Below are 23,665 nucleotides of genomic sequence, written 5' to 3'. Positions count from 1 at the left end.
TTCTCAATTGTAAGGGGGGTGTACACCTATACTATGTACACCATACCGGCTTCAAACATTAAAAAACTAGGTGATATTTGGCGGAAATAATTTTGTATTTACAAAAAAATAAAAAGTTGGCATTGTAGAGCTAAATGTGTGTATTTTAAGCTAGAACATCACAAACTAATGTTTGGATACAATTAGTTTAGTTAATAAAAATAAATAAAAATGTAGGAACAAAAAGAGTATTTTTTTAGAAAACTGCAACAAGATATTTCTGGAAAAAGAGTTTAGTTCCAAAAAATGTTAAACTTTAAGGGCAAAGGTTGTGCCATTTGTCTCTGAAGGCAAGAGGAACACTGTTTATTATGTTAAGTATTAAATGAGCTAACATGCACAAAAGGGGAAAAGGAGGTAATCAAAGCAGGGAACCCTACTTTGATTACTTCCCTTTGCCCTTTTGTGTGTGTTAGGTTACTTGTGAGGGGGGGGGACAGAAGAGAGGTACTTCTCACCCCTTATCTTGAGTAGTTTGAGTATTACAGGACTTCATGAAATCCCTAGCTGAGCTAACAATAAAGGAGACCATTATAAACTGTGGAAAAACAATTAAGACATAGCTCCAAATAGCATCAAGGTGCAATTTGGATGGAAAATGACATGCACTGCCATAGCTACCTATACGACAATTTCACCATTTATTATGTATTGAAAATGCTCCAGTCCAGTCCAGTTTTACAAAATGCCTCAAGTAGACCCCCCTCGCGCCCACTGACTTACTGGCTGATAGTAATTATATAGTGCACACCACGCGCCTGGGTATCTCAACTCACTCTTCCACTTTAGAATTTTTAAAAAGTAATTTCCCATATTCACTCATCAACAACACTACGGTTTTAGTAACCTAAATTAATCTGAATCCAGTGACCATCACCCACTCTGAAAACTGTCCCAGCACTACTATACTTCTCATCCCACCATGGGCTATAAAGTACCAATCTATTGGTCAATCCTCTTTGACAGAGGGGCAAGAAAGGTCTCACCACCCAAACAAAATGTTTGCCACCTGGTGCCACAGTGGAGCCCTTGAGAGAAATGTCCAGGTCTTAGTTGCTCCTTTTTAAGTTGGTGGGGAGGATGAGGGAACCAAAAAAGATTACACCATAGCGAAGCACTAAAGCAACTAGAAGTAACGAATATCAGTGTGTGCATAGTGGCAACACTGGCCCTGGGCACATTATGTACTGCAACACAATAATATAAGCCTAGTGCTGGTTTACCTAACCTGCACCCTAGAATGTACGATGGGACAAACAACTGTGATTAATATATGGTCCAGTAAATTTAGCAGGAACACCATTACTTGTGCCGTTGTCTCCATTTTAAGGACCTCCAACTTCTAATTTGGGAAATAACCATCAGTAATAGTGTTACTGCTGATGTTTTTGCTGTTAGTTTTTATCCTTTTTTTAACAAGAGACAGTGGTCCCTGAAAAAGTGAGGAATGAGTTCGATGAATATAGCCCCAGTCAGTGCTATATTTGCGCCAGTATCCAGCCGGATAAAGACAATTTTAATATGCAAATTAAATCAAATTCAGAACAAACAAATGTGAGTCAAATAACAGGGGGATACAAGCCTGTATCCATTGACCCACGTTAAACAGACAAACAAAAGTAAAAGATCTCAGGCAATTATGCAGTTGTTTCAAATAGAGACATACATAAAGTGTGGAACAACGAATGCGAGAAAGCAACCTTTACACAATATTTAAATACAAGAATCAATGTGTATAAGGTTGACTATTGTGTCGACAGCGTTTCGATCCTTCTCAAGGAGATATAGGATCATCAACAGGACTATTGAATAAGGTGCCTGAGAGACATTGTGCCATCTTGAAGTTAATTTCGGCCGGTAGAGAGATGCCTTTGTTGCATGATACAGGGAAGAGAGGCAGCCTAATTGTGGGAGTGAAATCACGGGATGCTTGGCAATAATCAGTGATCGAGTCACAGGTGCGTTAGCCTGAATTATCTCTTCATGTGGCGCGAGATTGAGCGGCTCGCCCCCCTGAAGGCACCTCTCTACCAGCTGCAATTACCTTTTCACAGACGCGGCTCCCGCTTCAGGATTGTAATATCTACATCGTACAATCACTCGAGATATTTGGCACAATGTCTCTCAGGCACCTTATTCAATAGTCCTGATGATGATCCTATTTGACCAGCAGAAAAATGCTGCAGACGACATCTCTTATAATCACCAGAGGGTGTGCAGTCATAACAAGTCTTCTTCCAGTGTCACCATTGTATTATTGTCGAAGCAAAAAAAACACAGCCGAGCCCCCAATTACCAGATATTTTTACCACTCTCACCATTGCCACCCACTTCTAAATGAACCACGTGGTGTAGCCAGTATATAAAAGGAGAGTTCTGTGTTGAATGCAAGCCTAAAATAGGGACAGATGTGGCTATCTTTCACTGAACTATATGCGCAGTTTTATAATTATACAGAATTGTATTAACATCTATGGCATCCCAGAAAACAATTGGCCAATTTACAAAAGCATTTATGACTATAGCAAGTAGTACTACTGAAGTACTTTCTTACATACTCTTACATGCCTTTGTGACGTAGCCCCGAAATGTCCAACTCCCTATTAAAGTCCAAAGAGTGCACAGTCATTTCTAATTGTATATGAGTAGTCCTATTTTAGATTTTTTATTTCAAGTCGCAAAAACGTGTAAAAGTACCTACAAGAGTTGTATTCTGGCCCACTGCTGCTGCTGACCTGATGCTGACCCACGCACACAAGGCACTACACAACTAAGGACCCACATTTATTCACCACCACCTGAACTTCCACCAACCGTCGAGAAGACTACACTCTACCTCCCTTTCACTTGCCCGTACTTCCCGCATCTACTGAAGCAGAAGTGGAGGTCACTCCTTCTCCCACATCGTAGTAAAGACCTAAAACAGCCTCCCCACGCACCTCCAGACCATCATCTCACTTCCAGAATTCCGAATGACCCTCAAGACCTGGCTGTTCTAATAAGCCTCCAGGACCTGCAAACAACTGGATACCCTATCGGGTGATTAGCCTAAATCCTGATTGATTGATTGAGAGTACTATTTTACATATTCCAAAGGCCTTTGTGATTAGGCCCCTACCTCCCTGAAATGCAGTTACTGTCAAGTAAAAGACACTACAAACATTTAAAGCAATGGAATCCAAGTGACCTAAAGTATTTGAGATTTAAATTCAGAACATCCATTTTGCTTGTAGTTAAGAAAGTATGTTTTTTTACCTATCATAACAGTCCATAAATAGCCCCTCATTTTATCTCTGCCCGAAGCGAAATGTAACATGGTGGGAGGAGTCGGCTTGGAATGTCAAGTCTTTATGGGCTCAGACACGTTATCTCTGACTTTACATTGATATTGCCCCATCAACATCACAATATTTTCTCATACTCTGCTCTTTCTAGTAACGATTGAAATCCCCAATAGCAGACCAAAATACTCCACTTTTCATTAGCAAAGTCTTATCTTAAGGTTTTTTTGGGGCCGGGGCCAGGCTAGGAACCGAAACCGGCCCTGGCAAACTGCTCGGCCGGCCCCCCCTGTGGTGAGGGGGGATGTAGCCGAGCAGTTTGCGAGGGCGGGTTTCGGCCGATTTTGTTACAAGGGGCCGATATTGCCGACCGCCGGTAACAAAAATGGCCTCCCAGGGGCCCAAAACCGGTCCCCACCCTAGCGGCCCACTGGGGAAATGCCCGGTGCCCGCTACGGCCAGTCCAGCCCTGTTTGGGGCCCCAGGCAGGACATATTTAGGGACCCTGTCCAAAACAAATTTAAACTTATAACACATTTTCTGTTAATTCAAGCCCTTAAGATGCCAAATAATATTAAATTAAACTTGTGGAAACAATGTCACGCAAAAACAGCTGAAACAGATCTTGCCCACGGCTTCATAAATCTGCAAGGTGAAAGTGGGTAGAGAGAGAGAGGGTGAGATTTATAGGTAGGCAGAGGGAGGGAAAGAGGTTATGACAGAGAACTAGAGAGAGGTGAACTACAGAGAGAGAAATATAACTTTGCCAGGGGGCCTTTTGGGAGGTAGGAGCCCTAGGCAATTGCCCATGTTTAACATACCTTAAAATGTCTCTGCATTACAGTGGTGGCTCCCCCATTGGGGCGTGGGGGCGTCGCCCCACTGCTTTCTCGCCATGCGAGAAAGCAGAAGTGCCTCTGTGCCTGGTTGGGAGCAGGCAGGTGGGCGGTCCTGTTCGAGGGCAGGGGGTAGTGGCTTTCCCACTGTTGTGGGTACTGACTGTTTGGTCGGCCCTGGACCAGACCAAACAGTCAGTTCCCACAACAGTGGGTAAGCCACTTCCCCCTGCCCTCGAGCAGGACCGCCCACTCTCCCTTTCTCTCTATGCAGAGAAAATGTCCCGGCTGGGGCGCTCGCCTGCTGCGCCTACCAGCATTGTAATTGGCTCGCGTTGCGTTGCTGTAGGGGAGGGAAGCTGCCTGCTGGCTGCTTCCTGTAGCAGGAACACGCGGACGACCCACCAGTACAATGTGGCCGGCCGCGGTTTGGAGCGGAGACGGTGCGGAGGTACTTATTTTAACTGTTTTATTCCCCGCTGGTGACAACCCCCTCCCCTCCCCTCCCCCCCTCGAGCATGCTGGCCAGTGGCTGCCGCTGGTTGGAGACTGTGTGGGCAGGCAGCTTTAGCTAAGATTGTTGCTCCCACTTACTTGAATGATGTTACTCTTGGCAAACCATGACTTTACCTCACTCTGCTTACTTTTGCTTAACAGCGAAAACAGCGGAATACTTCTTCGTACGTGCTTTAATAGAGTATCATGTTACTCTATAGATAATAGTGCCTGTTGACAAACTCACTACATCGTTGTGGGAGCTTTCCTTAGTAAATCTTTCTAATTGTAAGGTAAAGCCAGGTTAGAAATACTAATAAATGCTGCCCGATATAGTTATATCATCTAACATATTCAATTGAAACTTTCACAACTCTAAAAAAAAAAACAGTGATCCGTTTTTGATTGACATTTTTAGCGCGAATAGTGTGATAAGGTTTCATCAGATTGCTCATCGTTGGTTCTTTGTGCTTTTTATAGCACACCTACGGGGGCCCCTCGTTTGGGTTTTAAGACTTGGAAGATGCTACATCAGTCCTGCTGCAAAGACTGGAGAGAGGTGAGAACACCAGTAACGTAGAAGGGGTTTTGTGCTGAGGATGAAGCTATAATTACAAAACAAGGAAAGGGACTGTAAATGAAGAATACCGCTATGCTCACAAAGTACACTGACTACATGATGTAAATGATAATGCAGCTCTCAAAACAGGTGTCACAGCAGCAATGATCTGAAGAGGGAATAGACGTACACCAAAGCACGGCAGAGATATCTTAACGATGAAAACAAATTAGTCTCAGTCTATGAGTAGTAAAGCATGAAAACTCAGCTAACGCAAAACTAAATTGCTTTTAAAACTACCTCTAAACATGTGGTGCAGCGTTGTTACTTTCAGTTTACAATTCAACCCACATGCCAGAGATTCCAAAAATGCTAGGTTTGGTAAGTGTCAGGGTCACCGTCCTGTCTTTGTTGAAGAGGCGTTGAATAGGTTCTCTGGCGAGGTGAGGATGGGTATAGGGGAGAAAGTGTGTGGGGGTTAAGGTGGCTGGTGCAATGGTCCTCCACAGAAGGCAGGGTTGGGGGCGGGGTGGAGGGGGGTCAGGTCATAGGTCTTTCATGGTGGAAGAGTGCGGAGCTGACAAGTTTCACACCTCTGGGCGCACACACAGTCTAAATTTAGTCTTTTCATTGTGGGACTTGTAGTACCGGTTAATTAGAGATACAGGACTACCAGTCCCAGAATACATAGAAAAAAACGTGGATTTGATGAGCTGCCCACGTGTGGACCTGGGCACTTGATTTCTGTGGTGACGGGGATTTATAATAATAATCCATATTTGTAATCCACATCCATATAATAGTGACCAGTGCAGTGTCTCTGCGTGTAGTGTGGGGGAGTAGTGGCTTTATGGTGGTTTGTGCATTTTGCCTTAAGGAGGAGGCAGCACGTGGGGTTACTGCGCTTAAGACGTGCGTTTGTGAGAAAGTAATATGTGAGTTGATGGCGCCCGGTACCATGGTATGGCGCCTCTGAGGCTCTGGCGCAGTGGACTGTGGGTGAGTAACCGCTTGTGTGGGACGAGCACAGAAGTAACAGCTACATTTAGAGAGGGGAAAAGTGACACAGGGGTGAGCAGGAAGGGACACTATGGATGGAGGAGAATAAAGACTAGACTGGGAGGGTCAAATGGAGAAGGGAAAGACAAAGAGGAGGGCGGACAGGGGCAGAGAAAGAGGGAAGAAACTAAACAGTAGCTTGAAATGGAGAACGCCATGGAGCATTGAGATGAAAGGTTAAAAGTGAGTCAGGAGTGACAAAGCGATGGATGGGTGAGAGGGGGTGAATGAGAAGAGTAAGGGGGGAGAAGGGCATTGAGGGAGGGAGATGAGAGGATGAGAGGGTCGGGAGGCTAGAGAGGCACAATGACAAAGAGGCGCGTGGCAACACAGTGGGAGGGAAGGAAGCTGAGGAGAGATGGCGAAGTGATGGATAGGAAGAGATAAGTTAGCGTATTGTGTCACTCACATAGTGCTTCATATGCCGTTGCAGTGCGCGATAGCACATTTTCAGGCAGGTAGCATGCTGCACAGTGGGGGATGAGTGGTAGGCAGGGTGTATTGTTGGGATCTTGTGTGGGGGAGTGTTTTTCTGTTGGTTGTGACAGATCAGAGGGGTCTGAGGATGCATCTCAGGACAGAGTGCAACGAAGGAGGTGGTTGAAGATAAAGTGCTGTGGGATATGGGTGCATTTTTGGCAGGTAGATAGGGTTAGCAGCACCTTAGTATGATGGTTTTATTTAAGTTTTCTGGAGAGGTGCATGAGTGCACAGGGAGAGGACGGGACAGAGCGATAGATACGAGATAAAGTTAAAGGCAAAAGTGAAACAGATAGGAGAGGGAAAGACACAGTGACTGATGCAGAAGGGGCACAGAGAGCAAAGTATCTAGGAGTGGTGGATAAAGGCAAAGGGGGTTGCGAGGGATGGGCACAGGAAAAAGAATATATACAGAGGAGTGATCTGTAAGGGCATGTGGAGAGGCAAAGACACAGAGGTGTGATATATGAGGGCAAAGGGAGAGTAAAGACACCAAAGAGTGATATGTAAGGGGTCTGAGGGAGCAGAAACAGACAGGAGTGATATGCAAGGGCACAAGAAGAGGAAAACAAACAGAGGACTGATATGTAATGACACGGGGAGAGCAAAAACACACAATAGTGATATGTAAGGGCACATGGAGAGGCAAAGGCACAGGTGAGAGATATGTAAGGACACGGGCAAAGGAAAGACACACAGGAGTGATATGTAAGGGCACAGGGGGAGCAAACATACAGATGAGAGATATGTAAGGGCACTGGGAGAGCAAAGACACAGAGGAGTGATATGTAAGGGCCCAGGGAGAGCAAAGAGACATATACTGAATAAGCAGCTACCTATGTTATATGACATCTGTTTATTAATGTAATAAATGCACTTTCACAATTACTTTATTAACCTTCCTGCTTTCTCAAATTTGCTTGAAAATGTAGCATTTGTCCACTCTTTTTTCAAAATTTTCTCATGGGTGGGGTCCCCCCCCCCCCCCCCCGAACCCTCCGTAAGTAGTGCCGGCTCGCTCGCTGCGGTGCATTAGGACAATAATTTTACGCTTCACCACAGTGTGTCAGATACATCTATTCAGCAGGACTTACCTTTTGTAATGTTTGGTAACCCATAGGTAAAGTAATGCACATTTTCCATACTCATTACAGTAATTTAGAACAGCTTCAAGGTGATCAAGAATGCAAAGGTCAAAGCATTTTATGTAGGTTACGAGAAGCCCGACTTCTTTGAGGAAAGGTCCATGTTCCCCAACTTTGGAATCAATGAAGATTTCAAGGTCTCTTAAATGTTCACTCAATGTTCTACTACGTGAAGGAAACAAAGGAATGCATGTTTGTATTGCTTTTTTTAGGTAGCACTCCAGTTGTGCTTCCCATTCTTTGTGAATCCACCTTGCGGCACATTCAGAGTCAAAGCTCTTTTCCAGAGATTCTCTGTGCTTTTTCTTCTCCCACTTTACAGCTTCAACCACCTGTATTAAGGCACCATGCGAATAAACACAGTCAGAGAGGAACACTTCAATGACTTTCCACATACAGGTGGATATATCTTGGTAACATGATTCTGCATCAATGGAGTTGCTTTCCTCCTGTTCATTTACATATTTACATGCTTCAAGAAACTTGTTTCCTTCCAACAGTGCCTTCAGATCGTTGCCTAAAATACAGAATTATAATTATAGATCAGCATAAAATATATTAAACATAATACATTATTTCATCTTTGATTTTGAAAATCGATTGCGAGATTATTCAATTCAATTTGTCTTTATTTCGATTCAAAGAATCATAAAAGAACATAGCAATAAAATTTCATTCCAGCACAAAAGTTACATTCAAAACTTTTAAAGCAGAGTTCATGTTGCTAAAGGGACAGATACATAGTAGTTCTAAAGAGTAAAAAAAAAAAAAGATTTCCACTTTGTCCAAAAGTTTTTCTTCTTCTGTAAGCACCTTACATCTACCATGCATATAATCCAAAATGCAGCCTAAAATAACGCAGTCAAAGTAATTGATTCACAAAAGCTAACGTGTCTCAGCTACAATTTTGGTTGCCAGATACTACTAACCACACACCACTTGTTGTTTCCCTAGAGACCAGATACTCAAATGACACTGATGTCAGATGGAGGTTGAATATCGATGGTTTCACCCCTCCACACAGGACATTGGTGATGCATCTAATGATAATTTCACTTTGTACTAAAATTATAGTATATAAAGTTGCCTGAAATGAACACGAGACACATTTATTAAATTACCTAGAAGAACAGAAACTTTGTGCCTGATTCAAGTAAATGGGAATGTGCAAGCAAACTCAGGTGTAGATCTACTCCTACACCTAGGTGTAACTCACCTCTTGTTGAACTATTCTTCATTCCCTAGTAGAAATTTATACCAGGGCTGTGCTTAATTTGAGCAGGTAGTTTCCAGTGCTCGGCACTTGGACTTAATTGTCAACACCGGTGCTTGTCACAGTCTGCCACAAGGCGGCGCGGTCTAATTTAGAGATGACCACAACAACAGTCAATTATTAATTTAATACACATTAAAAAATATATTGCTTGCCGCCCAAGCCATTTTTATAGCTTTGGGGTCCTGGAATAGTCCGAATTCTCACACTTGTAGGAGTGTGATGGTTAGTAGTTGTCTTGGTAATATCATTGGCAGCATGGCAGGGGCAATGTGTGGTACACGCTGCAGTGGCCTCCTCATGAGAGCCCTGGCACTTATGTTTGTTACAAATTATACACTGCACCTGGGTATATGCAGATTTACAGATCACCCTACAATGAAAGGATTGAGCCTTCTGCAATAGAATTTACAAGTGTAAAGATCATTTTCTTTTTTCTGTACCATTTTCAAATTATTGTTTACAGAATGGTCATTAGTGTGGATTAAAGCTTTTGTGTGGGCCTCACATTGGTGGGTGACCGGGAGCTCATTTTCTTGGTGATGATTTACCCGGTGCATATTTACTTGTTCTTAACCGTTTGGTGGTTTACCTCGCACACATTTCAACTTTGGCTGAGACCTGCCGCATACATCCCTATAGGTTATTCCATAACATACATGGCCCTGGTGATAGCCTTCCAGCACACATTTCCTTCTTAGTTGGTTACCTTGAGTTGTTCCTGATTGTGGTTTCTTAGCATGCAATAACCTGTTGGAAAGGTCTCTGGCATGTATCTCACTGTTGGTTGCTTCCATGGGACATATTTTCCTTTTGGTGGGATACCACCTGACATGCATTCTCCCAATGGTGGGATCCCTACATTGAACTCCACATAGATGAGGGCCGGGTCTGTATGTCCCAGTTGGCTTTTACCCGGGTACGTTCAACTATTGGGGAGACAACTGATGCATCTTTTTCTGTTAAAGTTATCTGGCTCGGGTTTCCTGGTGGGCATTTCACAGTTTCAGGGGCTACCTGATCCCTTTCTTGATGGGGTTTACTTGGGTGTTCCTTCTGGCAGGTTCCGTTGGGGAGGAGACCCCTCTAAGCCATTGCACCAGAGTCGACCCCAGCTAAGTCTAGTCCACTGTTAACATGTCCCATAAAAGAGAGAGGGGATGAGAAACAAGGCTAAGGGGTAAACGCACGTTTGCTGGGCTTTTCATATTCAAGTGAGCAAGTTATATGTAAATGATTGGTCAGTGCTTCTGGGTATTATAAAAACCAAAGAACATGAACCTATTTTGACTTTTACCGATGTCAGTCATATAATTACTTACATACATTTATATCATTGTTTGACATCTGCAGATGGGTTCATAAAATGTTCCTTTTGTCCCGCAATCTTGTTTTGACTCTTTTCCTGAATTTTTTAGCAACACTGTCCACAATTTGCCTCCATAGCAAGTGCATAAACCTGTCTTGGTATTCCCTGGTAACGTTATAGTTCCCATAAGTTTTTATAACTCCGTTTTTGTTTTTAGTCACATGATTTCAGATGCTTTTATTAGGTCTGTTTGGTTTTGGGATATACATTTCAGGAACAAGACAATAGTAGAACCAGTTTTCCAAACCAGTTGTGTTGCTTTTCACTAATACCTGCCAGCTTGTTTGCCAAGTGCATGGCAATCTCTGACCTTCAACATAATTACTGTGTGTGGGTGCATGTGATATATACTGGAGCAATGTCAACAGGGTGTGGCACCAATTAATTGATGACAGCCTTCGCAATCATTGGGTTTTGTTGTGAAATCAAGCAACTCTGAAAAGAGTCACATTTACAAAATATTGAGCTTTATAAAGCATTTCAGCCATTTATAAACACTGCAAATAACAGATGCTACAATAACTCAATTTACTAGCACTCCAACTGAAAGATATGGAAGGCTAAGTGGATCATGTTGGGATTTTGCACTTATCGCATATGTCAGCAGTGTTTAACTCTCTGAGCAATCAAGCCACGTACCAGGGAGCAAGTAGAAGGGCAGGTTCACTTAAGACTGCAGCCATTGTAGTGTATGGTTCAAACATCCCCACAAACCAGGGTACAGATCCTGAATGGACCCATTTTCAAATGCTATGGTCATGGTATGCAGATTAAGCATTAGAGGCCAAAATCAGGGCCGGACTGGGAACCGAAACTAGACCAGGCAAACTGCTTGACCCGCCCCCTGTGGTGCGGGGGGGCGGCCGAGCTGTTTACTTGGGACCGGCTTCGGCCGATTTTGTTACAAGGGGCCGGCCCTGGTAACAAAAAAGGCCCTCACCCTAGCAGTCCACCGGGAAAACGCCCAGTGCCCCCTACGGCCAGTCCGGCTCTGGCCAACATTGTAGCTAAATTGTAAAATCTACTCCAAGGGGATTAAATCTACAATTGGGTGCAGATTTTCAAGTTACTGGAATTCTCAAGGGTTTCTAGAAGTAGGTCAGGGGAAGTTACAACAGTTACAGTTTCCCAGGACCCCGCCAAAAAAGCACTCAGAATTCCCATTTACTCTAACACAGAAATTTCCATATATGTAACAGGGGTAGGTGAGTTAATGGATTAACAGAGAGAGCCAAACATGAGCTGAGCCGAGGGTCTGGCTTGGCTCTAGGAGCCCATGCACGAGCCGAGACATGGAAATATTTAACATGTAAATCGTACAACAAGCGTCATATCAATCAATCAATCAATCAGGGAATTGTAAGAGCGCTACTCACCCGTGAGGGTCTGAAGGTGATGAAGGGGGAGGGTCCGCAGATCTGTTTAGCGGAAGAGCCAGATCTTGAGGGTCTTCCTGAAGTTGTTCAGGGAGGGGGCGCGTCTGATGTCTGCCGGTAGCTCGTTCCAGGTCTTGGCTGCAATGTGAGAGAAGGATCTTTCGCCTGCTCTGTCTCTGTGGATGCGTGGGGTTTCGGCCAGTGCGAGGTTGGAAGATCGGAGGTTCCTTTTAGGTACGTGGAAGTTGATTCTGTCGTTCAGGTATTTGAGTCTGTTGTTGTGTAGGCATTTGTAGGCATGAGTGAGGATTTTGAAAGTGACTCTTTTCTCCACGGGGAGCCAGTGGAGACTTCGTAGGTGTTGGCTGATGTGTTCGTGTCGGGGGATGCCGAGGACGAGTCTGGCGGTGGTGTTCTGTGTTGTCTGGAATTTGCGGAGTAGGGATTTGTTGATGCCGGCTTAGAGTGCATTTCCATAGTCCAGTCTGCTGGTGATGAGTGCATGGGTGACTGTCTTCCTTTACTCAGGGGGATCCACTTAAAGGTCTTGCGGAGGATGAGGAGGGTGTTGAAGCAGCTGAAGGTGACGGCGTTGACATGTTGGTTCATGGTGAGTGAACGAGTCAAGTATGATGCCGAGGTTCTTGGCGTGGTCTGAGGGGGTTGGTGGGTTTCCGAAGGTGGTCGGCCACTAGGTGCTGTCCCATGCAGAAGGGGTGGCACAGAGGACGAGGACTTCTGTCTTCTCGGCGTTGAGCTACAGGCAGCTGTTGGTCACCCAGACTGCAACGTCTTGCATTCCTTTCTGGAAGTTGAGTTTGGCAGTGGTGGGGTCTTTGGTGAGGGAGAGGATGAGCTGGGTGTCGTCGGCATAGGATACAATGTTGAGGCCGTGTTGTCGGACGATGACTGCGAGGGGGGCCATGTAGATGCTGAAGAGGGTGGACTCAGGGATTAACCACGTGGGACTCCACAGGTGACTTTTGTGGGGTCGGAGAGGAAGGATGGGAGTCTGATCCTTTGGCCTCTTCCGGTGAGGAATGATCGGATCCAGTCCAGGGCTGTTCCTTGTATGCCTGCGACGTGTAGTCTGGCGACTAGTGTGCGGTGGGAGATGGTATCGAAGGTCGCTGATAGGTCGAGTAGGAGGAGGGTGCGTAGTGGCCTTGGTGCAGGAGGGTGCGGATGTCATCTGTGGTGGCAAGTAGGGCAGTCTTTGTGCTGTGGTTTCTTCGGAATTCAGATTGGGATGGACGAGGACGGCGTTCTTTCAATGAATCGTGCCAGTTTCCTGATGACTGTTTTGTCTGCAACTTTGGCTGCGAAGGGGAGGAGCGAGATGTGCCAATAGTTCTTGAGGTCTGTGGGGTCAGCTGTGGGCTTCTCGAGCAGGGGTCTGACTTCTGCACGCTTCCAGTCGTCTGGGAAGGTGCCTGTTTTGAAGGTGGTGTTGATGGTGAGTTGTAGTACGGGTGCGATGGCGGCTGCGGCTCTGTGGTAGATATGAGGGGGCAGGGGTCGGTGGGGGCCCCTCGACTGGATGCTTTTCATGGTCAAGACGGTGACTTCGGCCGTGATCGTTGTCCAGTTGTAGATGGTGGGCTGGCTGGTGTTTCTGGGGGCGTGGGGCTGTCTGTGGCACCTAGTGGAAGGTCGATGAAGTTGTCGTAGAGGTTTTTGATCTTGAGGTGGAAATAGGTTCCAAGCTTGTCGCAGAGGTCTTGGGATGGGGAGATGGCTGTAGCTTCGCTGCATGGGTTGGTGAATTCTTGAATGACACTGACAAGTTCCTTGGAGTTGGTGGAGTTGTCCAGGATTTTGTTGTGGATGAGGTTCCTCTTGGTGGCTCTGATCTGGTTGTGGTAGTCCGTCGAGACATCCTTGTAGGTGGTGTAGTTTCCGGTTGTCTTGATGTTTCACCAGTTCTTCTCCAGGCGTCTGCAGGTGCATCTGGCTTCTTGGAGAGCGGTGGTGAACTAGGCAGCTTTCCTGGGGCATTGTCTGTCGGGGTTGCGTTGCGGGGTGAGTTCGTCTGCGCAGTCGGTGATCCAGGTGTGGAGTTCTCTAGCTACATCGTTTGTGTCGGGTGCCCAGGTGTGGTTGTCTCAGGTGAGGGTGGAGTTAAGTTGCTCATCAGTAACCTTCTCCAGTTCCTTCGTGGTGGGCGTGGGCCTGGTTTGGGTGCCTTGGGTTTGTTGATGGGGAAGTGTACTAGTGGTGGTCGGTCCATGGCGGCTGCGTTGGGTGGCTGAATCGGATGCTGTTTCCTGCCTCGAAGATGGGGTCGAGGGTTTGTCCTGCTCTGTGGGTTGGTGTGTTGACGAGTTGTTTAAGTCTGATGCTGGTGAGGTTGTCACAAAGGATAGTGGAGTTGGGGTCGCTGGGGTTGTCGAGGTGGAAGTTCAGGTCTCCAATGAGTATGTAGTTTGTTGAGGTGATGGCGTGGGGTGCGATGAAGTCAGTGATGGTGGTGGCGAAGGGTGTTCGGGGAGTCTGTAGACGAGGGTTCCTCAGAATGTGGCTTTGGGGGTGGTCTGGATCTGGAAGTGCAGGTGTTCGGTGGAGGGGAAGGTTTCGCTGGAGGTGGTGAGGTGGAGGGTGCTCTTGTGGGTGCTGGCGAGGCCCCCTCCTGGGTGGTTAGGGTGGTCTTTCCTCTGGATCTTCTATCCATCTGGGATGGCGGTGTTGATGTTGGGGGTGGAGGATGCGTTGGTCCAGGTCTCTGTGAAGAAGGCGATGTCGGGCGAGAGTGAGTCGAGTAGGTTCCAGATTTCCATGGCGTGATTGTGAACGGAGCGTACGTTGAGGAGGATGCATTTTATGGTGTCGCCGGTGCTGGCGTCAGCGGTGTTGGAGGCCGGGGTGGCAGTGAGAGTCTGGCGGCAGTGGAGGCAGGAGAACTAGCTGTGGTTTGTGTTCGGCGAGGCCTGTTGGCATTGTCTAAGTCTTCCAGGGTTGAGTGCAAGGAGGGTGGTGGTGTCATAGCGATGGGTAGTGGGAGCAGGCGCAGAAGGGCTTGCTTTTGGCGCCTTCGGCGCGCCGACAGCGCGTCAGCACAGCGGACGCCAATAAGTAGGGGAGGTGGGAGGGAGGAGAGGCTGGGATGTGGGAGCGGGGTAATTCCGGTGGGGATTCCGGGGGGAGGGGCCACAGGGGCAGCAGCGGCAAAAGGAACAGGCAGGCACAAGAAAATAAAAACAGTGGTGAAATTAGAGCAAGACACAAATTGGCACAATAACAGTGGCACAACAGGGAAGAATTAAGAAAAAAACGGCTGCGAAATGTTACGGTGGTTGGAGGCAGTCTGGTCCGATTTGGAGCAGGCAGCAGGCACGGGATCAGGCAGCAGCCTTGAACCTCCCAAGGAGGAGGTCGGGGTCTGAAGGCAGAAGACAGCACACCGGAACTGCGGGGAGAGAGTGGACCTAGACCGAGGGTCAGAGATCTTACTCGCGCTCCCCCGCAGCGGCCAACATTAATTAGGGGAGGTGGGAGGGAGGAGTGGCTGGGAAGCGGGAGCGGGGGAATTACGGGGGGAGGGGCCACAGGGGCAGCAGCGGCGAAAGGCGAAAGGAACAGACAGGCACGAGAAAATAAAAACAGTGGTGGAATTCGAGCAAGACACAGATGGGCACAATAACAGTGGCACAACAGGGAAAAATAAAGAAAAAAACGGCTGAGAAAGGCTACGGTAGTTGCAGGCAGTCTGGTCCCAGTTGGAGCGGGCAGCAGCCTTGAACCTCCCAAGACGAAGGTTGGGGTCTGGAGGCAAGAGACGGCACAGCGGAGCTGCAGGAGAGAGTGGACCTAGACCAAGGGTCGGCGGTCTTACTTGCACTCCCCTGCAGTGGCCGCCATTAAGTAGGGGAGGTGGGAGGAGAAGCTGGGAGGCCGGAGCGGGAGAATTCTGGAGGGGAATTCTGGGGGGAAGGGGCCTCAGGGCCAGCAGCGGCGAAAGGAACAGGCAGGCACGAGAAAATAAAAACAGTGGTGGAATTAGAGCAAGACACAGATGGGCACAATAAAAGTGGCACAACAGGGAAAAATTAAGAAAAAACGGATGAGAAAGGTTACGTGGTTGCAGGCAGTCTGGTCCCAGTTGGAGCGGGCAGCAGGCGCAGGAGCAGGCAGCAGCCTTGAACCTCCCAAGGAGGAGGTCGGGGTCTGGAGACAAGAGACGGCACAGCGGAGCTGTGGGGAGAGAGTGGACCTGGACCGAGGGTCGGATAACTTTTATTCAAATTTCAAACAAGCATTGGCAAAGCCAATAGGTCTGGTGTTGGCTGCCCCCCTTTTGCATTTGGCAATTCTTATTTTTTTCGCTGAAGGGTTTTGCAGAACTTTATTGTTGGGGAGGCTACCGGTCTATCATCAATCTAAACAAAATTGCTACTGTAGTTCCTGGCACGAAAGGGAACTACTCTGTGTGGGATGTGCTCCTTGTGAAAGGGCAGCTTGCCATAACGCACAGTTAAAGCACCCAATGGCTGAACTGGGCTGCCCCATGATTAAAGCTCCCAATGTTCAATTTTTACTGATTTTTGCAGGTAAATACAGACAGAAAACAATCCATTTTCATTGCTGTATTTATTTTTAAATATTTAAAAATAAACAAAACAGGTTTTCTTCTGCACAATTCTCACTAGTGTCAATCATGCATGCTGGGTCAATAGCTGTGCAGATCGACAGGTATGGAAGTTAAAAAAAGGAAAAGGATGTCCTAATGAAGCTTAAATAACTGCAGCAACACAGCTGTTTAAACTGTTCTACAATTCAAATGATTTCAAATGACTGTATTGTACTATAAATGGCTAAAACTTAATTAGACATCCAAACATGAGTAAACATTTCTTGGTTCAATAAACACACAAATATACCCCATTGCAGCTTCATTGTTTACACTAAGCATAACATAAATTGGATAAATACAGCTAAAATGAGTAAAAAAATAAATATGGATATATACAGACGGGACTGTCAAAAAACTAAATACCACAAATCCTGGAGTCTTACTCGTGATGCATGCTGGGGTGGGTCAGATTGTCTAGGGCTAGAGGGTACAAAAGGACCTTGACCTTACCTACAGTCCAGCATCTGGCTCGCTCCTTCGGTGGCCAGACCACATCTAATTTCTAACATAATAAATAATGCGTAGCAAACATAATATCTAATAGGTTACATTTGTCCATGCAAAAACATCTCACAATACTGCAAAGCATTTTTTTTTTTGATAAACAAGTTTTTATTGTTTTAAACGGTACAACAACAGAAACAGTCAGGTATTCCGAAGCAGTACCACACAGCAATACATTAGGAAGCACCCCCCGTTCCCCCCCGCCCCCAGAAGCCCCCCTCCACCCCCCGAACCGTCCTACTAAAGTATATTGCCTAGCCATTTCCCCCAAACTTTCCGGTATTTCTTGGGGCATCCTCGTGCCCGATAGAGAGTCCGCTCCTGCGCCGCGCACCAGTCCACCCCAGCTCCCCATTTAGCCACACTTGGCGGCAACGGCTGCTTCCATGCCGCTGCAATGTCGCGCTTGGCCACCATCAAGGCCGTCATGAGAAACAGCTGCTCTGAACGCGTGCCATCTAAACCATCTGTGATGCCCAGCAGCGAGTGTCGGGGGTCGTGTGGCACCTCCCACCCCAGGACCTCCGTAAGCTCGGTTTCAATGCCTCTCCAGAACCCCTCCAGGGCAGGGCAGGACCACACCATATGCAGGAAGTCCGCCGGCTCGGAACCACATCGGGGGCAGGCCGCGTCCCCGGAGAGGCCCGCACGGTGAAGGCGAGCCGGTGTGAGGTATGCCGCATGGAGATAATAAATTTGGATGAGTCGCAGCTTAGCGGAGGCCGTCACCAAGCGGGGGGCCATAAGGGCGTCCCGCCAGTCGGCCTCATCCAGGGGACCCACCCACCCCTCCCAGCGCTCCTTAAGACCCGCAAGGGATGTAGGGGTGCAATTGACGAGGGAGCGATAAATCCTGGAAATGCCCCCCCTCCCCAGGTTGCCCAGCAGGACCTGAGCCTCCGGAGGGCTGTGGTCTGGCAGCCGGACGTCCAGTGGGGTGTAGGTGCGTATGGCGTGGCGCAGCTGGAGGTATCTATAAAATTGAGAGGAGTGAAGGGAAAACCGCGCCTGCAGCTCTGAAAAGGAACACATCCGCCCTCCCCGCCAGACGTCCCCCAGTTGGGAAATGCCGATGAGGTCCCATGATTTGAAGCCTTCCAGTTTTGTGACCTCCCGCAACCACGTCCCGTGCCACAGGGGGGTAACCCGGGTCAACCGTCCCGTCCATCGGGTGAGGCGGAGCGCCACTCGCCAGGACAGGAATACAGCCCTGGTGATGTCCGGGCAAGAAGCAGGGATGGGGGCGCCGTACAGGCGATCTTGGATATCGGCGAAACCCAAGCCGTTGAGTTCCACCCTGTAGGCCGGGTCGGACCAACCCCCTCCAAACCAGTCGTGAATGACCAGGAGGCGGGTGGCCATGTAGTAGAGGTAAAGATCAGACATGCCCAGGCCCCCGTCAAAGGTGGGTATGCGGCACGTCGACAGAGCCAGCCGCTGCCTCCCCTCGCCCCAGAGAAATCTCGTCGCCATCCCGTCTAGTTCGCGGAACCACGGTCGCGGAAAGGAGAGGGGGGCGTTTTGCAATACGTACAGAAACCGGGGAAGGATCATCATTTTGTAGAGGGCGACCCTCCCTAGCGGGTTAAGGGGCAGCTGTTGCCATCGCGCCAGGTCGACCTTGGCCCTCTTGACCAGGGGGGCGACGTTGAGCGCCCAGCTCAACTCCGGGAGGAGGGAGACCCAGATGCCCAGGTACTGAAATGATAAGCGGCGCAGAGGGATGGTCTCCTGCCAGTCAAAGCATTCCCTGGAGGGGTGCAACGGAACCAGGATCGACTTCCGCGGGTTGAGGGAGAGACCCGATGTCCGGCCGAAACGGCTCAGAATGGATAGTGCACGCGGTCCGGAGCGCGCTGGGTCCCCAAGGTACAGTAGGACATCATCCGCATAGAGGGCGATTTTGTCGGCTTCCAGGCCAGGCCATTCCCACCCCCGAAGGAGGGGGTCAGATCTAATCAGGGCGGCCAGAGGTTCCATCGCCAGAGCGAAGAGAAGGGGCGACAGTGGGCAACCCTGCCTCGTCCCCCGGCCGATCCGAAAGGGCCTTGACAACGCACCATTAACCAATACTCTGGCACGGGGCCGGGCATAGAGGACTCGCACCATCCCCACGAACCGAGGGCCAAAGCCCATGCGGGACAGGACGTCGAAGAGGTAGGTCCACCCCACCGAATCGAAAGCCTTTTCGAAGTCGACGAGGAGTAGAGCGAGGTACGGGGTCAGACGATGGCGGTGGGCCAAGGCCACGTGGAGACGGCGCAGACAGTGGCGCGTGCCCCGAGCGGGCATGAAGCCACATTGATCCGGGTGGACCAAGGTAGACAACAGGGGCCTAAGCCGCTGGGCCAAGACCGCCGCATAGAGCTTCACATCGGTGTTGATGAGCGAAATTGGGCGGTAGGCAGCTCTGTCGGTGGACGGCGGCGTGGATTTGGGCAAAACCACAATCGTGGCCAGGTCAGACTCCGGGGGGAAGGAACCCCTCTCAAGCGCCTCCGCATAGTGAGCTCTCAGCCGCGGGACCAGGGTGTCCCTATAGGCCGCGAAGAATTCCTGAGGAAAGCCGTCCGGGCCTGGTGTCTTCCCCGCTGACATACGCCCGATTGCCTCCCCTATTTCTTCGACGGAGATGGGGGCCTCCAGGCTCTCCATTTCGTCCGGCCGAAGCCGGGCCAGGCAGGCGGTCCCGGGCGCGAGCAGGGCGTCCAGAGAAAGGTCCGGCGCACGCGCTCGGTAGAGCTGAGAATAGAACTGGGCAAATGCCGCTGCCATCGCCACGGAGGAGGACTGGAGCACCCCCGACGAGTCGGTAATCGCCGGAATGATGCGCGACGCCCTGGGGTAAGTGGCCAGGCGGTGCAACAGTGCGCCGTTCTTGTCCCCCCAGCCATACACCCTCGCTACCGAGGACTGCCAAAGAAGCTTGGCCGCCTCGAGGGACCGCTGACAAATCTCCTGACGAAGGAGCCGCAACTGACGGTCTACCGCCGGGTCGTCGTGCTCGGAGAGCGACTGCTCCAGCCGCAGCGCCCGGGCTTCGCAAGCAGTGAGCTGCCGCAGCTGTGTCTGGCGGTGCCGCACCACATGTGCCTTGGCCGCCCCCCTGATGGTTGCCTTGCAAGCCTCCCAGAGGGTGCCCGCCGACGAAACGGAGCCCTCATTGGCACCGTAATAATGAGTAAGCTCAGTGCCAACCGCCTCACGCAATGTCTTATCCTGGAGGAACCAGGCGCTGAACCTCCACACCGGCCTAGCCGCGTGAGGCGGGGGGCCCAGACTCAGGAGGACTGGTGAGTGATCCGAAATGCCCCTGGGAAGGATGTGGGCATCCTGGACGCTTCCGCACTCGGTGGGAGGGACAAAAATCACATCAATACGGGCATGAGAGTGGTGAGCGGCTGATGTGTGGGTGTATTGACGATCGTGAGGATGCCAGAGCCTCCAGGCGTCGCAGAGGCCCTGGGCCTCTGCCCATCCCGCCAGCTGTCTCGCCCGCGCGGCGCGGGAATCCGAAATCGGTCCAGACGAATCCAGCTGTGGGGCCAGGACCGCGTTAAAGTCGCCCCCAAGGACGGTAGCGCCCACGGGGAGAGAGTCCAACAACGAGGCAGCGTGGGATAAAGCCTGCGACAATCCCGAGGGGGGCACATAGAGCGAAAGGAAGCTGACCGGGCGACCCTCCAGTGTACCACAAATAGCAATCCCGATTCCATGGGGCGCACGGGCCACCCTCTGAAGGACGAAGGGAAAGGAACGACGCAGCAGGACCACCACCCCGCGGGAACCACGGGAAAACCCCGAGTGCCACACCCGGTCGTACCCATAACGCGCCAAGAAAGGGCATTTTTCCCCAAGGAGATGGGTCTCCTGAAGGAGGAGGACGTCGGCCCCAACGCGCTGAGCATACTTAAGGACCGCCGTGCGCTTAAGCCTATCCAGCAGGCCGTTCACGTTCCAGGACAGGATACGCAGCTGCGCCCTGGGGGCTACGTCAGCCATAGATACGACAGGCGCAATGGGACGCCGCAGGGTCGGAGCCACCCCAGGGAGCCAGGAGGACATCATGCCGCACCGGCGCGCAGGGACCAGGGCCCATGGGGAAAGCAGGGGACAGGCAATAGGGGGCCAGGGGTGCCAGGCTGGGAGCGGGCGGCAGCAGACCGTGTGTGTGAGCCAGCGCGGAGCGCTGCAATGACGCCCGCGGGAGGAAGCCAAGGGGCGCCAAGACGGGAGCGGGCAGCAGCAGGTCGTGTGTGTGAACAAGCGCGGAGCTTTGCGGTAACGTTCGCAGGAAGCAGCGATGCGGGGCACCCAGGAAAAACCAGACACAAACAAAGAGGACCACCCTCCCTAGGAGGAACATCCAACAAAACATCCAACAAAACCCAACCCCCAACCCCCCACCCCCCACCCTACACTTCGAGAACTGAAGCATCTGTCGCCCTAACTTCAACAACTATTACAAAAGCCCCAAGCGAAACGCTCGGTGTCAAGAGCGTGGTGGACCCCTCCAGAAGTACGGATGCAAGTGTTCCGGCCTAGACTACTACCCATGAGCGGAGATCCACTGAGTCCAGGACCGTGGCGGAGGCCTCAGCCGCGGGGCCGGGCCGCCAGAGCTGCTGCCAAGACAGAAGACCACCCAGAGTCAAATGGCCGGGCTGCGGGAGAGATCAGAAAGGTCCACAGGCGCGATGAGGGGGGTCAGGGACGGGTCCGGCGGGCGCGGTGACCGGCTCCGGAGGCCCCCAGCCGCCTGAGAGGATGTCTCGGATGAGGCAGACGAGTCCCGCGGCCTCCTGCCCGACATGCTCGTGGAGCGAGGCCCAGCTGCCAACCCCCCCCCGGGGCCGCCGGGACTGTGTGCGCCTCCTGCGGCGTGGGCGAGGGGGTCTGGTGGTATCCAGGTCCGAAGGCCTCCGAGCCGGGGACGCCCGCCCAGATTGGCGCAGGGGTCGCTCCTCAGTGAGCCAAGTCCAGGCCGCCCGGGGAGTGTCGAAAAACAGGGTCTTATCCTGAAAGACCACGCGGAGGCGGGCCGGGAATTGAAGTTGGTATCGAAGACCCAAGGAGCGCATCTTATGTTTCACCTCCAGGTATGAGCGGCGTTGCTCTTGAACCTCCCGGGTGTAGTCGGGGAAAACCATGATGGTGTGGTTATTAAAGGACAGGGGAGACTGCAGTCGCGCCTCCTTCAGAATAGCGTCTCTGTCTCTGAAATTGAGGATCCGCAGGATGAAGGGGCGCGGTGGGGCCCCCACCGGAGGTTTGGCGGCCAACGACCGGTGCGCTCTTTCCACTACGCACCAGGTGGACAAGCTGGCCGCCGGCATCCAGGACTTGAACCACTTCTCTAGAAAGTCGTCGGTGCGGCCAGATTCGACCCCCTCCGGAAAGCCCACCAGGCGGAGGTTGTTGCGGCGGGCCCGGTTTTCGGCATCCTCCGCACGCCGGTGCAGTTCCTTGGAATGGGTCGTGAGCTCCCGGACCTGATCTTGGAGCTGCCGGATGTCGTCCTCCGCGGTCGAAATTCGGGACTCTGTCTCGGTGATGCGGGCCGTGGCATTGCGGAGATCTTGTCGTAGGAGCGCCACGTCCACCTTCACCTCCCCGACCATCCCCTCCAAGGACGTGCGGGAGGCGGTGATGGCCTGCAGAATGGCGGCAAGGTCCGTGCCGGGAGTCGGCGCCGCCTCCCCCCCAACACCCGGGGGCTCGGAGGTCGTGAAGCGATCAATCTTGGTCTGGTGGGGCGCGGCCGCCGACTTGGCACCCCTTTCCTTGCCCATGACTGCCCTCGGGGCACGTGCGCCGGTGCCCAGGCGCTGTGTGGCTCGCCGTCCCAGTGTCCCAACAGCCAGCTGGTGTGGATTCGAGGGGCAGGAGCGGTGCCCTCCTCCCGCTGCGACGGGCCAAGAGACCACCGGGGGTGCCGCAGCCCCGCGTAAAGGTGACCCGGCGTGGTCTAGTCCCACCGGTATCTCAGGCACAGGGCCCGTGTCCAATTAAGCCCCCACAGCGGCCTCCCGGGCACACACCGGCGGCGCTCTGCAACTGAACCCCCCCCAAGGAGGGGGGAGGAAATAGGGGGTCCTTCTCTGCCCAGGTGGCGACGGGGGAGGGGAGCGCACGGACCCTCGTGTGGCGATGGGCCCCCGCCGCCAACCGCCGACGCCAGTACCTGTTGTGGGTGCTTCACGTTGTCTGCGCCAGTTCTCGGCCACCACAGGGAAGGAAACCAGGCCCGGCCCCACGGGCCGCTCACTCAGGTGCGCGCCTCTCTCCTCGGATCGGCGTTGTCTCGGGGTCTCTGCAGGGCTCAGGAGTCCCGTGGGCACAGCATGCCCCCCTCCAAACCGGGATCCGGGATCAGCAGCTCCGGACAGGACCGGGACCCTCTTCCGCGGGTCCCGCGCTGTAAGGCCAATCGCCGCCGGCCACACGGCCCGTGCCCCCCTCGGGCGCCGCGGTCTCGCGTAGCCCCCGGCGCCGGCCTCAGATCCAGCCAGCCGCGTCCCTCGCGGCCGCGAAACGAAAGTCGGCAAAACTCGGGCCAGGGAGCATGTAGACGGCCAAGAATGTCACCGATGATAGAGCCCCGGTCCCGCAGCAGATA

The 23,665-nt window shown here is 51.2% G+C and overlaps 1 protein-coding gene across 1 annotated transcript in view; it reads right to left on the bottom strand.

Moving 5' to 3' along the window:
• The window catches only part of LOC146798941 (exocyst complex component 3-like), a 243,595-nt gene that overhangs the window by 190,671 nt on the left and 29,259 nt on the right, over positions 1-23,665 (bottom strand). Inside the window, exon 2 of the mRNA XM_085626310.1 lies at positions 7,844-8,411. Coding sequence (XP_085482436.1) covers positions 7,844-8,411 — 568 coding nt within the window. The remainder of the gene's footprint in view (positions 1-7,843; positions 8,412-23,665) is intronic.

Source organism: Triturus cristatus, chromosome 9, assembly GCF_964204655.1.
Source record: "Triturus cristatus chromosome 9, aTriCri1.1, whole genome shotgun sequence".
NCBI classification, from domain to species: Eukaryota; Metazoa; Chordata; class Amphibia; order Caudata; family Salamandridae; genus Triturus; species Triturus cristatus.
The sequence above is the reverse complement of the archived record's forward strand: the minus strand, read 5'-3'. Positions and strand labels throughout refer to the sequence as shown.